Raw genomic sequence first — 14,188 nt, 5'->3', positions numbered from 1 at the left:
TCTAAATAACACCATTGAGATACTAAAACAAAAAGTTAAGGCTTTAGCAGGTAGACTTCGCAGATATGACGAAATAAACCAAAGGAAAATTCAGAATAAACAATTTGCTGAGAACCAACACAAATTTTTTAGGTCTCTGAATAACTCGCAACACAATCCCACACAAATCCCTTCTCAGTCGGAAATAGAAAACTTCTGGACGACAATCTTATCAAACCCAATATCGTACAACAAAGAAGCTCACTGGATAACACAAATAGCAAATTCATCAAATGAAATAGAGGAACACACATTTGAAGAGATAGATGTAGGAAAATTGAGAACCGCGATCCGAAAATCCCAGAACTGGAAATCACCAGGAATAGACAAAATACATAACTATTATCTCAAATACCTCACTAGTACACACAAATATATAGCCAAACTATTTGATAGGATAATTAAAGGTACCGAAGTCATAGATAGTTGGTTCACAAGGGGCCGAGTTGTTTTAATACCTAAAGACGAAAATACTCAAGACCCGAAGAACTGGCGTCCTATTGCTTGTTTGCCAACTATGTACAAGATTTTAACCTCCATAATAGCCAATGAACTCTACAAACATTGCGATAAAAATAACATCATAGCCCTGGAACAGCGAGGTTGCAGACGCGGGGCACGTGGCTGCAAAGATCACCTCATGATCAACAAAGCCATACTGGAAGATGCACATAAATGCCAGAAGAATTTAAGTACGGCTTGGATTGACTACCGGAAGGCTTTTGATAGCATATCACATGAATGGCTACTCAAAGTACTTGAGCTCTATAAATGTCCACCCGTTGTCAGAAATTTTCTGAGGTTGGTCATGCCCATGTGGAGTGTGGTCATGACGGCTCGCGGTGCGGACGGGTCTGTAACCACTGAACCTATATACATCCGACGAGGAATATTTCAAGGTGATTCACTCTCCCCTCTTTTGTTCTGTCTGGGTATCAACCCCATCTCCCAAATTCTCAACCAATACCAATTAAAAGGATATACACTTAAAGACAATAATATAATAAATCATCTCTTATACATGGATGACCTGAAAATTTATTCGAACAGTAAAACAAACCTTAAAGTTTTAATAGATAGTGCAGAAATCTTTACAGGAGATATAGGCATGCAATTCGGGCTAAAAAAATGTAATATTCTACATCTAGTCGCGGGTAGGAGAAAAGAACATCGCGGTCGAGGGCACGTTCTGCTGAGCGGAGACGAGTTCAGGCACCTGAGATTAGATGAGAAGTACAAATACCTAGGGATAGATGAGGCAGGCAAAATCGACCACAATGAAGTCAGGCAACAAATACAAAAAGAATATTTCCGTCGCGTCAAATCCGTCACAGGATCGCAACTCAATGCACGAAATATCTTGCGAGCCTTAAATATATACGCTGTACCGGTTCTTTTGTATACATTTGGCATAATAAATTACAAAACCGCGGACCTCAAGAAGATTGATGTAAAGACCAGAAAGATTTTAGCAATGAATAAAGCACACCAACAGAAAGCAGATGTAGATAGGTTATATATACCGATTGATCAAGGTGGAAGAGGGCTAACAAATCTAGAAACACTATACAAAACACAAATAATCAAATACAAATCATACATAGAAACTGAAAAAGATCATATACTTAGAGCAATAGTGGAACATGATAAAAATAAAAGTAAATATTCAATATTTAAAGAAACACGATCAAATCTAAATGAAATAGGATTACAGCAAAATGAAAAATATACAGACAAAGAATTAAAAAATGCAGTAGTTAAGACAAAAATAGAGATAATAAAAGCGAAACCGCTCCACGGTCAATTTTACAAAGCAGTACTAGAAAAAGAAAATATCGACAGAGCCCAATCCTTCCAATGGTTCAAAAGGCAACCGGTGTCTCCAGCATTGGAATCAGCCATATTTGCAATTCAAGATCAGGCAGTGGTGACCAGACAACATGAAAGAGACATAATGAAACGCCAAGTTGATGGTAGGTGTCGGTTATGCTGCATTAAAGATGAGACCACACAGCACATTGTCTCAGGATGCGAAAAGCTTGCTGGCACTTATTACACCAAAAGGCACAATAACATAGTGCAATATGTTTTCTGGTCGCTAGCTAAAAAGCATGCGTTTCAGGTCTCCGACCTGTGGTGGCGAGAACACCTTACGCAGCCGCAGGTTAGGGAGAATGAAGGTGCAAAAATAATGTGGGAGATACCGGTTCAAACCGACGTTACAATAGTTCACAATAGACCAGACATTATTTATATAAACAAAACGGACAACAAAACATACCTCATAGATGTAACAGTTCCCTCAGACTACAATATAGGAGCAAAAGAAATAGAAAAGCTAAGTAAATACCATGCACTCAAAACCGAAATAACCAGATTATGGAAAACACACACAGAAATAGTACCAATAGTAATAGGAGCAACCGGAGTAATAGCCAAAAGCCTACAGAAATACTTAGATAAATTAGATGCAAACATCAACCCACACATCATGCAGAAACAAGCTGCCATACACACGGTCACCATCATCACGAAAGTCTTGGGGGATACGGTCTTCGTAGGAGGGGAAACTGAGCCACCCTTTCCCTGAGGGTCTCGGGGCGGGAGCTCAGTAAACCGAGCCTAGAGCTCGAGTAGAGGAACAAAAACAATTAATAATATAATAGTGCGGACGGATCTGTAACCACTGAACCTATATACATCCGACGAGGAATATTTCAAGGTGATTCACTCTCCCCTCTTTTGTTCTGTCTGGGTATCAACCCCATCTCCCAAATTCTCAACCAATACCAATTAAAAGGATATACACTTAAAGACAATAATATAATAAATCATCTCTTATACATGGATGACCTGAAAATTTATTCGAACAGTAAAACAAACCTTAAAGTTTTAATAGATAGTGCAGAAATCTTTACAGGAGATATAGGCATGCAATTCGGGCTAAAAAAATGTAATATTCTACATCTAGTCGCGGGTAGGAGAAAAGAACATCGCGGTCGAGGGCACGTTCTGCTGAGCGGAGACAAGTTCAGGCACCTGAGATTAGATGAGAAGTACAAATACCTAGGGATAGATGAGGCAGGCAAAATCGACCACAATGAAGTCAGGCAACAAATACAAAAAGAATATTTCCGTCGCGTCAAATCCGTCACAGGATCGCAACTTAATGCACGAAATATCTTGCGAGCCTTAAATATATACGCTGTACCGGTTCTTTTGTATACATTTGGCATAATAAATTACAAAACCGCGGACCTCAAGAAGATTGATGTAAAGACCAGAAAGATTTTAGCAATGAATAAAGCACACCAACAGAAAGCAGATGTAGATAGGTTATATATACCGATCGATCAAGGTGGAAGAGGGCTAACAAATCTAGAAACACTATACAAAACACAAATAATCAAATACAAATCATACATAGAAACTGAAAAAGATCATATACTTAGAGCAATAGTGGAACATGATAAAAATAAAAGTAAATATTCAATATTTAAAGAAACACGATCAAATCTAAATGAAATAGGATTACAGCAAAATGAAAAATATACAGACAAAGAATTAAAAAATGCAGTAGTTAAGACAAAAATAGAGATAATAAAAGCGAAACCGCTCCACGGTCAATTTTACAAAGCAGTACTAGAAAAAGAAAATATCGACAGAGCCCAATCCTTCCAATGGTTCAAAAGGCAACCGGTGTCTCCAGCATTGGAATCAGCCATATTTGCAATTCAAGATCAGGCAGTGGTGACCAGACAACATGAAAGAGACATAATGAAACGCCAAGTTGATGGTAGGTGTCGGTTATGCTGCATTAAAGATGAGACCACACAGCACATTGTCTCAGGATGCGAAAAGCTTGCTGGCACTTATTACACCAAAAGGCACAATAACATAGTGCAATATGTTTTCTGGTCGCTAGCTAAAAAGCATACGTTTCAGGTCTCCGACCTGTGGTGGCGAGAACACCTTACGCAGCCGCAGGTTAGGGAGAATGAAGGTGCAAAAATAATGTGGGAGATAGCGGTTCAAACCGACGTTACAATAGTTCACAATAGACCAGACATTATTTATATAAACAAAACGGACAACAAAACATACCTCATAGATGTAACAGTTCCCTCAGACTACAATATAGGAGCAAAAGAAATAGAAAAGCTAAGTAAATACCATGCACTCAAAACCGAAATAACCAGATTATGGAAAACACACACAGAAATAGTACCAATAGTAATAGGAGCAACCGGAGTAATAGCCAAAAGCCTACAGAAATACTTAGATAAATTAGATGCAAACATCAACCCACACATCATGCAGAAACAAGCTGCCATACACACGGTCACCATCATCACGAAAGTCCTGGGGGATACGGTCTTCGTAGGAGGGGAAACTGAGCCACCCTTTCCCTGAGGGTCTCGGGGCGGGAGCTCAGTAAACCGAGCCTAGAGCTCGAGTAGAGGAACAATAATATAATATAATAAAATAAAATAAAATAAAATAAAATAAAATAAAATAAATAATAATAATATTAGTATAGATTCAATTTTTTAATTTTTTTTTTAAATATTTAATTGTCATCAGTCCTTAAACAAGTATACCAAATTTCGAGTTAATCCGACGTTTTGAAGGGGGTCAAAATCATGTTCAAAGATTCTGTTACAAACATACATACGTCTGAAGCTAATAAAGGTGTATAAAAGAAAAAAGTTACTTTGGTAATTAAACATAACTTTTTTGATTGAATCAATAATGTATTTGTAACAAATCAGTGCTCGATGCTCCAGCCGCCATCTTCGCTGTCGTCGCCACCTCTGATCGCTGGCTTGACGGGACTATTTATGACTTTAATTCCATTCGTTGTGTACTGCGATGACCTGTACATCTTACCCCAGGTCACGAAGTAATCGTGAAGCGGCGATACGGTGGTGGTGGTGGTGCGCCTTTTACCCGTATAGTATGTAGGCATCTGTGAAATATCTATATATTAATACGTGAAGCTAAAACTTTGTATCCCTTTTTGCGAAAATTGCGCGGACGGAGGAGTATGAAATTTTCCACACTTATAGAGAATATAGAGAAGAAGTGCACAATGCTAATATTTTTTTAAATAAGGCATAAAAGATACATTAAATCAATAAAGAAAACATTACACGCACTACATACCATGTATTTGACGCACACACGCATGCATACTATTTATTGTCAAACTTTTGTTTGACAAACTTGACGTCTGTTGTCAAATTGAAATTAAATATTGTTTGTCTTTGTTAATATTTTTATAGTGTAGTCTTGGCGAAATTTGTCATTATAGAAGTATAAAATACAATCATAATAGTGTACAAACTTACAATTATAATGAATTATAGTCGAATTTCTACTACTGCGGGTCCTCTAGTATACATTATTATATAATAATGAAATATATTGTACGTGAAGCAAAACTTATAGAGACTTATTTCCCACATTTATAGAGAATATAGAGAAGGAGTACAGAATGTTAATATCTTTTCGATATCGAGTCGAGGGAACCCGCTCCTCCCCACGACCTCTCACAGCTGGAGTCCCGCAAGGCTCTGTCCTCTCACCCCTCCTATTTAGCTTATTCGTCAACGATATTCCCCGGTCGCCGCCGACCCATTTAGCTTTATTCGCCGACGACACGACTGTTTACTATTCTAGTAGAAATAAGTCCCTAATCGCGAAGAAGCTTCAGAGCGCAGCCCTAGCCCTAGGACAGTGGTTCCGAAAATGGCGCATAGACATCAACCCAGCGAAAAGTACTGCGGTGCTATTTCAGAGGGGAAGCTCCACACGGATTTCCTCCCGGATTAGGAGGAGGAATCTCACACCCCCGATTACTCTCTTTAGACAACCCATACCCTGGGCTAGGAAGGTCAAGTACCTGGGCGTTACCCTGGATGCATCGATGACATTCCGCCCGCATATAAAATCAGTCCGTGACCGTGCCGCGTTTATTCTCGGTAGACTCTACCCCATGATCTGTAAGCGGAGTAAAATGTCCCTTCGGAACAAGGTGACACTTTACAAAACTTGCATAAGGCCCGTCATGACTTACGCGAGTGTGGTGTTCGCTCACGCGGCCCGCACACACATAGACACCCTCCAATCTCTACAATCCCGCTTTTGCAGGTTAGCTGTCGGGGCTCCGTGGTTCGTGAGGAACGTTGACCTACACGACGACCTGGGCCTCGAATCAATTCGGAAATACATGAAGTCAGCGTCGGAACGATACTTCGATAAGGCTATGCGTCATGATAATCGCCTTATCGTTGCCGCCGCTGACTACTCCCCGAATCCTGATCATGCAGGAGCCAGTCACCGTCGACGCCCTAGACACGTCCTTACGGATCCATCAGATCCAATAACCTTTGCATTAGATGCCTTCAGCTCTAATACTAGGAGCAGGCTTAGGGACCCCGGTAACCGTATTCGTCGAACTCGACAAAGAGGTCGACGTGCAACCTAACCCATGCATCAGCCCGCTGAGTTTCTCGCCGGATCTTCTCAGCGGGTCGCGATTCCGATCCGGTAGTAGATTCATTCGCGAAACAATTGCTCTTGAGTTGTTAGGTCTCCTTCGGAAGCGCTCGGGCAGTTGTTAGCAAATCCCGCCCCTCTTGGCTGAGCCTTTGCTCGCCCACCTGTCCTGGTGAAACTGGAACGGCCTTCGGGCCACCAGTAAACTTTCAATCATAAAAAAAAAGAAAAAAAATGTTAATATTTTTTTGTTAAATTATGCATAAAAAATACATTAAATCAATTAAAAATAAATTACATACACTACCATGTATTTGACACACACACGCATGCATACTATTTGTTTATTGTCAAACTTTTCTTATTGCTTAATGCTTTTCGAACACCGGTGCATCGCAAGATACGAATGCACCGGATATTTTATCCTTTAGGCCACGACGACTTCATCTGAACGATTACTTTGGCAAGCACAACAAGCGTGGAAATCGCTTTAATAGGTTCGTTCCGCTGCGTGACCAGCAGGTGCGAACCGTGGCCCCTTAACCAGATTAGACCACACAATCCAACCAGACACTACCGGTTTTAGAATATCTAGTGAGCACGCATGGATAGGTATGTATAACCACCCAGACAATTTCTGGAGCGAAACAGTTGTGTGTTGTTGTTGATGGTCATGCGTTGTACTATAGAACTGGCTTCTAGGACTCATGTCTCAATGAGTGGCGGCATTAACGTTGTTGATGCCTACGGGCTCTAATAACATAATACCAGGTGGGTCGTGAGCTCGTCCACCCATCTAAGCATTAAAAAAAAAATAAGCACAACACACGGAAAACTTTGTTTTTTTTTTAAATTAAAAATCAGGGCTCAAATCTGCAACCCGTGGTGGTGTAGTCAAGGTCGTTAATCGATGTCCCAACTAGACGGTGAACTCACTAATACTAATACACGCTCCTATATCACTTCGGTTGTAAACCTTTGATTTAATTGGTTTAGTTCCAGTGATTCAATCTTATACCTTTAAACGAGCAATTCTTGTATATATACATATAGTTAATCCGAATCTCGGAAACGGCTCCAACGATTTTCATAAAATTTAGTATACAGGGGATTTCGGGGGCGATAAATCGATCTAGCTACGATTTATTTTCAGAAAATGTTGTTTTATTCGTGTTCTCAATAGTCAACTTTATCGATAATCAACTTTATGACTCTTCCCGACATCTATTGGCGAATAATGATACTAGCTTTAAAGACACAACAAGATGGCGTTATAAAAAAAAACCGAGTAAAGCTCGGTCATCATCTAGTGTTACTTATTTGACACAATACACTCACAGTATTTCTGATGTTTTCTATCCAATCAGCGTAAGCGCCAACCAAAGTGAAAACCGTAGGAGCATTAGGGTACCCACAGATTGTTGGGCCAAACGAAATAATGCCCACGAGACGACCGGAGAGTATCGCCGGACCGCCTGCGTCGTGCTGAAATGTATAGCACAGATGAAGATTGAGTACAAAACTCGATTCCAAGTCTTTCATGACCTAAAAACCTTATTGCCTTACTCTTAATCTTGTGTTTCGATAATTGACTTGTTCACTTGAAGATACACATTTGATACCATGGAAATCGTCACAAAAAATATCATTCTACTTATTTTTTTATTTTTTTTATTGCTTAGTTGATTGGACGAGCTCACAGCCCACCTGGTGTTAAGTGGTTACTGGAGCTCAGACATCTACAACGTAAATGCGCCACCCACCTTGAGATATCAGTTCTAAGGTCTCAGTATAGTTACAACGGCTGCCCCGCCATTCACACCGAAACGCATTACTGCTTCACGGCAGAAAAAGGCAGGGTGGTGGTACTTGCCCGCGCGGACTCACAAGAGGTCCTACCATCAGTATGAATATTGTTAGAATAAAGTACATTTTTGAGTCCTTCTTCACTCTAAATGCACAAATATACAAATTTAGACTATTTGTTCTACGTTGTTTGATAGTGTATGTAATAAATGCTGAAATCCATACTAATATATAAATCTACAGTGGTTTTTATGGATGTTCCGTTATAACTACTGAACCATGCATCCGATTGACTTGAATCTTGATATCCATGTAGAAAATACATGTACTTAATGGATAGGCTAATATTTATATGAGTATTGGACTCCCTACACTAGTTGCGGGGGCGTTAATGATGAGAATCTTTGTGGGGGTGAGAAATAATAATGTTAATATTAAACGAGGCTTGTGGAGAGTATTAAGCGGTAGGCAGCGGCTTGGCTCTGCCCCTGGCATTGCTGAAGTCCATGGGCGACGGTAACCACTCACCATCAGGTGGGCCGTATGCCCGTCTGCCTACAAAGGCAATCAAAAAAATGGGTACAGCTAGTTTACTCATGATTTTGACGTTTTTTTATTGAGCTTGCCAGAACGAGAATGCCGAAGATATCATAAACGTAAGGTCGAATTTTATATAGCATCACGACTGTGCTCCTAAATAGAATCCATGATTGTAGCATGAGAACTTTAAGCCACGCCCGCTTTTATTTCAACATGGTTTTCTAGAACCTTCCACCCGCTTTAGATCTAAGTAACTCACATCACAAGCACCTTCCCCCGTCGTCAGTGTCCCGGCACAGAACATTGTTGACGAAACGAATTTGCTAAAACAGAATTAAGATTATTATATATATGTATATATTATTGCTTAGATGGGTGGACGAACTCACAGCCCACCTGGTGTTAAGTGGTTACTGGAGCCCATAGACATCTACAGCGTAAATGCGCCACCCACCTTGAGATATAAGTTCTAAGGTCTCAAGTATAGTATTTTTTGCATGCGGAGGGGTTAATGGCCCATATGCTTCACAGTGAGTGGGGAAGCTGTTTTAGCCTAATCCTTCAGATGGCACTAATTCGGCGCGGAAGAAAATCATATGCAAACGAAAATAAAGGACAATATAATCAAACTTGGTCCATAACAGATCTTTTTTTTATTGCATAGATGTCCACCCATCCACTATTGTTCACCCATTTTAGCAATACAAAAAAATAAAAAAAATTATGGGTTAACGAACTCACAGCCTACCTAGGGCTACGTGGTTACCGGAGCCCATAGACATCCACTACGTAAATGCCACGACCCACCATGAGATATGAGCTCTAAGGTCTCAGTATAGTTACAACGGCTGCCGCACCCTTGAAACCTAAACGCATTACTGCTTCACGGCAGAAATACGCACGGTGGTGGTACCTACCCGTGCGGACTCACAAGAGGTCCTACCACCAGTAATCTTTAACTGGGGTCTGCATTTGGGGGACATTTTGAGGTTAATAAGCGGTAGCGTCGAATGCGATGAAAGATTCGTCTTGTAAATTAACCCCAGACATAAGCCAATGAGTTTGACCCCGAACTTTCTCAGCGGGTAGCGATTCCGATCCATTGATAAATTCAGCGAAGCACTGCCCTTGTTAAAGCTAGTATTAGCAAATTCACCAGTCTAAGCCCTGTCAGCTCTCCTCCACGCTCGGTGAAGCTAAGGTTACTAGCATACATAAAAAAGATGTGTGGTGTCGTAGGACACCGGATAGGAACGAAGTTCCTTATTATAAAAATATTAATTTTAAGTTTTATTCGAGGTATAAAGATAATAAAACTGGAGGTTTCGCAACAACCCACGGTCATTCGGTAACGTGCCAACTTATTGTGGTACACTTCATTCGCGGTTGTTTGCATAAGAGTTAGTGTATTGCGCAAACGAACGCTCTGAGATCGTGGTCAATGAATGATAAAAAAATATGTTACTTTTTGTATGTTATTACAAAGTTAAGTCGTACACTGTGCGCATCTCTACTCTCTACTAATATTATAAAGAGGAAAGATTTGTTTGTTTGTTTGTTTCGAATAGGCTCCGAAACTACTGGACCGATTTGAAAAATTGTTTTTCCATTAGAAGCCGACATTGTCCCTGATGAACATAGGCTACTTTTTTTTATTTTATTTTTTTGGTTTCATGTGTGTTTTAATGTTTCCGAAGCGAAGCGAGGGCGGGTCGCTAGTTACTAATAAATATCTTACGTTACGGACTTTTTTTTTTCCCGGTTAGGTTACCCCTCCGCATCGTCCCATAAGGAACTTCGTTCCAAAAATATTCATGAAATGTCCAACGTTAAAGAACACAAGGTACCTTACTACCAGAAATAATCTTCTGATCATGAATGATACATATTTTTTACATATTTTCGCATGTAAAAAATAGTAAATATTCCAAATGAGTTCATGTTTGCATACTTGTAATATTTACCGCCACCGAACGCAATACGATCTGTATCAACAGCCCTTGCTTACAAGGCATTCTTCCAAAACAAAAACCCTAATTCAATAAAGTATGTAGTCCCCAAGAATTTTCCGTGCAAACATTGGATAAATGTATCTGCAATAAGCCCTTACGTTAGGGCGCTTTCACAGGCAGAACTAAAATATTTAGGAACATTTTGAATTGATGATTGGAAGTGGGTCTGTCTGTCTATTGATACAGTGAAGATCAGATGTTCAACGCTAACTTCGAAAGGAGCTCAACCCTAGAGCAATTGATGCTAAGTGGTTAGAGGTGGTCATAACACATTGCAACGAAACCTCCATGTTAAGAATAATTGATTGACTGGCTCGCGGTAGCAGAAATAGAATAGTGATTTTTATTACTAAGAGTTGACGAGCTCACAGCCCACCTGGTTTTAAGTGACCACCAGTGGCCCATGGACATCAACCACGTAAATACCACTACCCACCTTGAGACGTGATTTCTAAGTCTCAGTGTTTACAGTGCAACGACTTCCCCATTCTTAGATAGGTACCACCTCACTGTTTATTTCTGCCGTGAAGCAGTAATGTGGTTTGAAGGGTGAGGCGGCCGTTGTACTGTTAAAACTGAAACTTTAGGACTTTTGTCTCAAGCTGGGTGGTGGCATTGACGTTGGATATGTCTAAGGACTTAATCTAAGGTGGACTGTGAATTCGTCCACCCACTAAACCAATAAAAAAAAAGTATCATTCTTACAGTAACTTTTCGATTTTTAGACGCAATGTGAATGCACCTTTACTTACTCGCCGTAAACCTCTTTACAGAAAGTGTTCGGGTAGACCGGCAAGAATTTCCTTTGCAAAAATATCGGTCTGGTATCAAGCTTTTGCGACATCTGAAATTTAAATAAGCACAAACACGCTTAATGAAGATTGTTGAGAATAGTGCAGCGTTGCATAAGTCGGTCCGTTTTTCCCATACGGACTGAATTTCTCGCCGGATCTTCTCAGTGGGTCGCGTTTCCGATCCGGTGGTAGATTCTGCGAAGCACTGCTCTTGGTAGGGCCAGTGCAAGCAACACTTCCGGTTTGAGCCCCGTGAGTTCACCTACATGTTAGGGTGAAACTGAAATAGCCTCTCAAGGCTATCATCATAGGTAGGAGGAAAAAAAACAGAGACTAATAAAACAAAAGGTGATAATTGAAACAAAATTAAAAATAGGAATAATCTCAATTCTAATCTACAAATAAAATATAAAATGAGTGTTTGTTTGTAATATTAAAATAACCACTTTTTACTACATGCAAATTAATGTAACTATATATACGGTACATATGTATACCAAAAGAACATTTTTATATAATTTTTGTCGGTGAGTTTGTTCCGGCTAATCTATGGAATGGCTGGACTAATTTTGATGGGACTTTCACCGGCAGATAGCTTGTGTAATGAGGAGTAACTTAGGCTACTTATATTTTGTTTAGATTCCATACGGAATAAGTTGTGGCCACAGTGAGTCACATCTATACTAATATTATAAAGAGGAAAGATTTGTTTGTTTGTTTGTATATAGGCTCCGAAACTACTGACCCGTTTTGAAAAATTCTTTCACTGTTTGGAAGCACTATTTCCGAGTGACGTAGGCTATAATCTTTTTTGAAAAAAAATAGGGATCCTTACTAAAACTCCAATAATGTAACCCAAGGTATAAAAAAATTACCTAAGATATTGTTTACATCGTGTGCGCTGCGATAAACTATTCACGATAGAATAAAAGAATGTACTACGACTTGGTAGAACACATTATTATTTACAAAAAGTGTCGCGACAGCATATGTCTAACTATTATAGTTATGCTGTAATAAGTGTTCTTTTATTAAAAAAAAAAAAACGTCAAATATCGTTGGAATTTTTGTTAAAGACCCGAGCGGAGCCGGAGCGGGTCGCTAGTATTATATAAAAAGAAAAAACTAGACGTGCCTCACAATTTATTTTGTAAAACGAATGAAACACGTATCTATTCGGAATGAAGACCGTAACGTCATCACGTCCGTAACAAGATGTTTTGCTGATCGATTGGTATATAATACCACGTACCAGCGATCATACTGTTGTATTATTATAACAGGTATACAAGGGTCATTACATATAGCATGATAAAAGGTATCCTATATTTCAATCTAAGTGATCTTTGCCCACACATTCGTTAAAATACCTTTTGTTGTTTTCGCGCGTTCGAGTAACAAACATCCAAACAAACAACCGTTCATATCGTAACTATTCAATAAGCTGTACACTATTTCTTTATTTTAGAGTTTGTTTTCGCTTGAAATTAAAACACGATACTTAAGTCTTTCTTGAACTGCATTAGTGCCTGAGTTATTCCGCCCTAGTAGCTCATAAGCATTCTACTCTGAGTTATGAGATACGAAATCTTCAGGATGACGGTACCAACTCATGGGTCTGACTCACTCAAGTCTCAGTGCTTACTTAGGTACATAATATCACGTAGTGCTGATCGAGAGCGACTGTTTAAGAACTAACTTTGCCTATTTATGTTTACTGGTGGTAGGACCTCTTGTGAGTCCGCGCAGGTCCACCGTCCTGCCTATTTCTGCCGTGAAGCAGTAATGCGTTTCGGTTTGAAGGGTAAGGCAGCCGTTGTAACTATACTTGAGAACTTAGAACTTATATCTCAAGGTGGGTGGCGCACTTACTTTGTAGATGTCTATGGGCTCTGGTAACCACTTAACACCAGGTGGGTGGTGGGCTAATCCACCCAACTAAGCTATAAAAAAAACTTAATTGACCAGCAAAAACAAGTGGGACATCAAAGTTGCTTCCACCACACTCATTACATTCATACACGGGCACTGCTATAATATGAAGATCAAATCGCGTTATCTTACTGTAGGGTGCAGTGTGAGTTCGTTATTCAAAGATTATCACCCGTATCTTTAGTCGTTTACACGAGCTTAACTCGACTCGACTCAACCTCCAACGCGCGTTTTGGTATGATTAGTCGTAAAAATAAACTCCACTCAAACGTCCTTGGAAAATTTTCCTAACCGGAGTGAAGTAAGCGAACTGTCAAGTCAAGGTACGTCGCGACGTACCTTGAACGTTCCTCAAGGCTGGTTTTCTATCAATGTCCAAATAGTATGTGGACCGCAAATGGAAATATATGATTTTGTTGTGCAATGGCCTGGATCTGTGCATGATTCCCGCATATTTTGATAATTTAAGTTTGATAATATTTATTAATAAAGTAAATAGTTCGAGGTTAGACATTTGAAGCTCTTTATTTTATTTACCTACATAAGAGACATATTTTGCTTACT

General features: G+C 39.7%; 2 protein-coding genes across 2 annotated transcripts; one reads left to right on the top strand and one right to left on the bottom strand.

Moving 5' to 3' along the window:
- Nucleotides 1–2,970: 2,970 nt before the first annotated feature.
- LOC134200814 (uncharacterized) lies at nt 2,971–4,452 on the top strand. The gene has a single exon (XM_062674471.1). The coding sequence runs from the start codon at nt 2,971–2,973 to the stop codon at nt 4,450–4,452; it is 1,482 nt and encodes a 493-aa protein (XP_062530455.1).
- Nucleotides 4,453–4,787: 335 nt separating this feature from the next.
- Nucleotides 4,788–11,971, bottom strand: LOC110385330 (thrombin-like enzyme cerastocytin). Its single transcript, XM_021348478.3, has 4 exons — nt 11,651–11,971; nt 9,146–9,209; nt 7,879–8,025; nt 4,788–5,008 (listed from the first exon to the last, which is right to left on the bottom strand). The coding sequence occupies exons 1-4, from the start codon at nt 11,740–11,742 to the stop codon at nt 4,808–4,810; spliced, it is 504 nt and encodes a 167-aa protein (XP_021204153.3). The 5' UTR covers nt 11,743–11,971; the 3' UTR covers nt 4,788–4,807.
- Between the last annotated feature and the right edge of the window lie 2,217 nt (nt 11,972–14,188).

The sequence above is a fragment of the Bombyx mori genome, chromosome 20, assembly GCF_030269925.1.
Source record: "Bombyx mori chromosome 20, ASM3026992v2".
Classification (NCBI taxonomy): Eukaryota; Metazoa; Arthropoda; class Insecta; order Lepidoptera; family Bombycidae; genus Bombyx; species Bombyx mori.
This window is presented reverse-complemented; position numbering and strand designations above follow the sequence as displayed.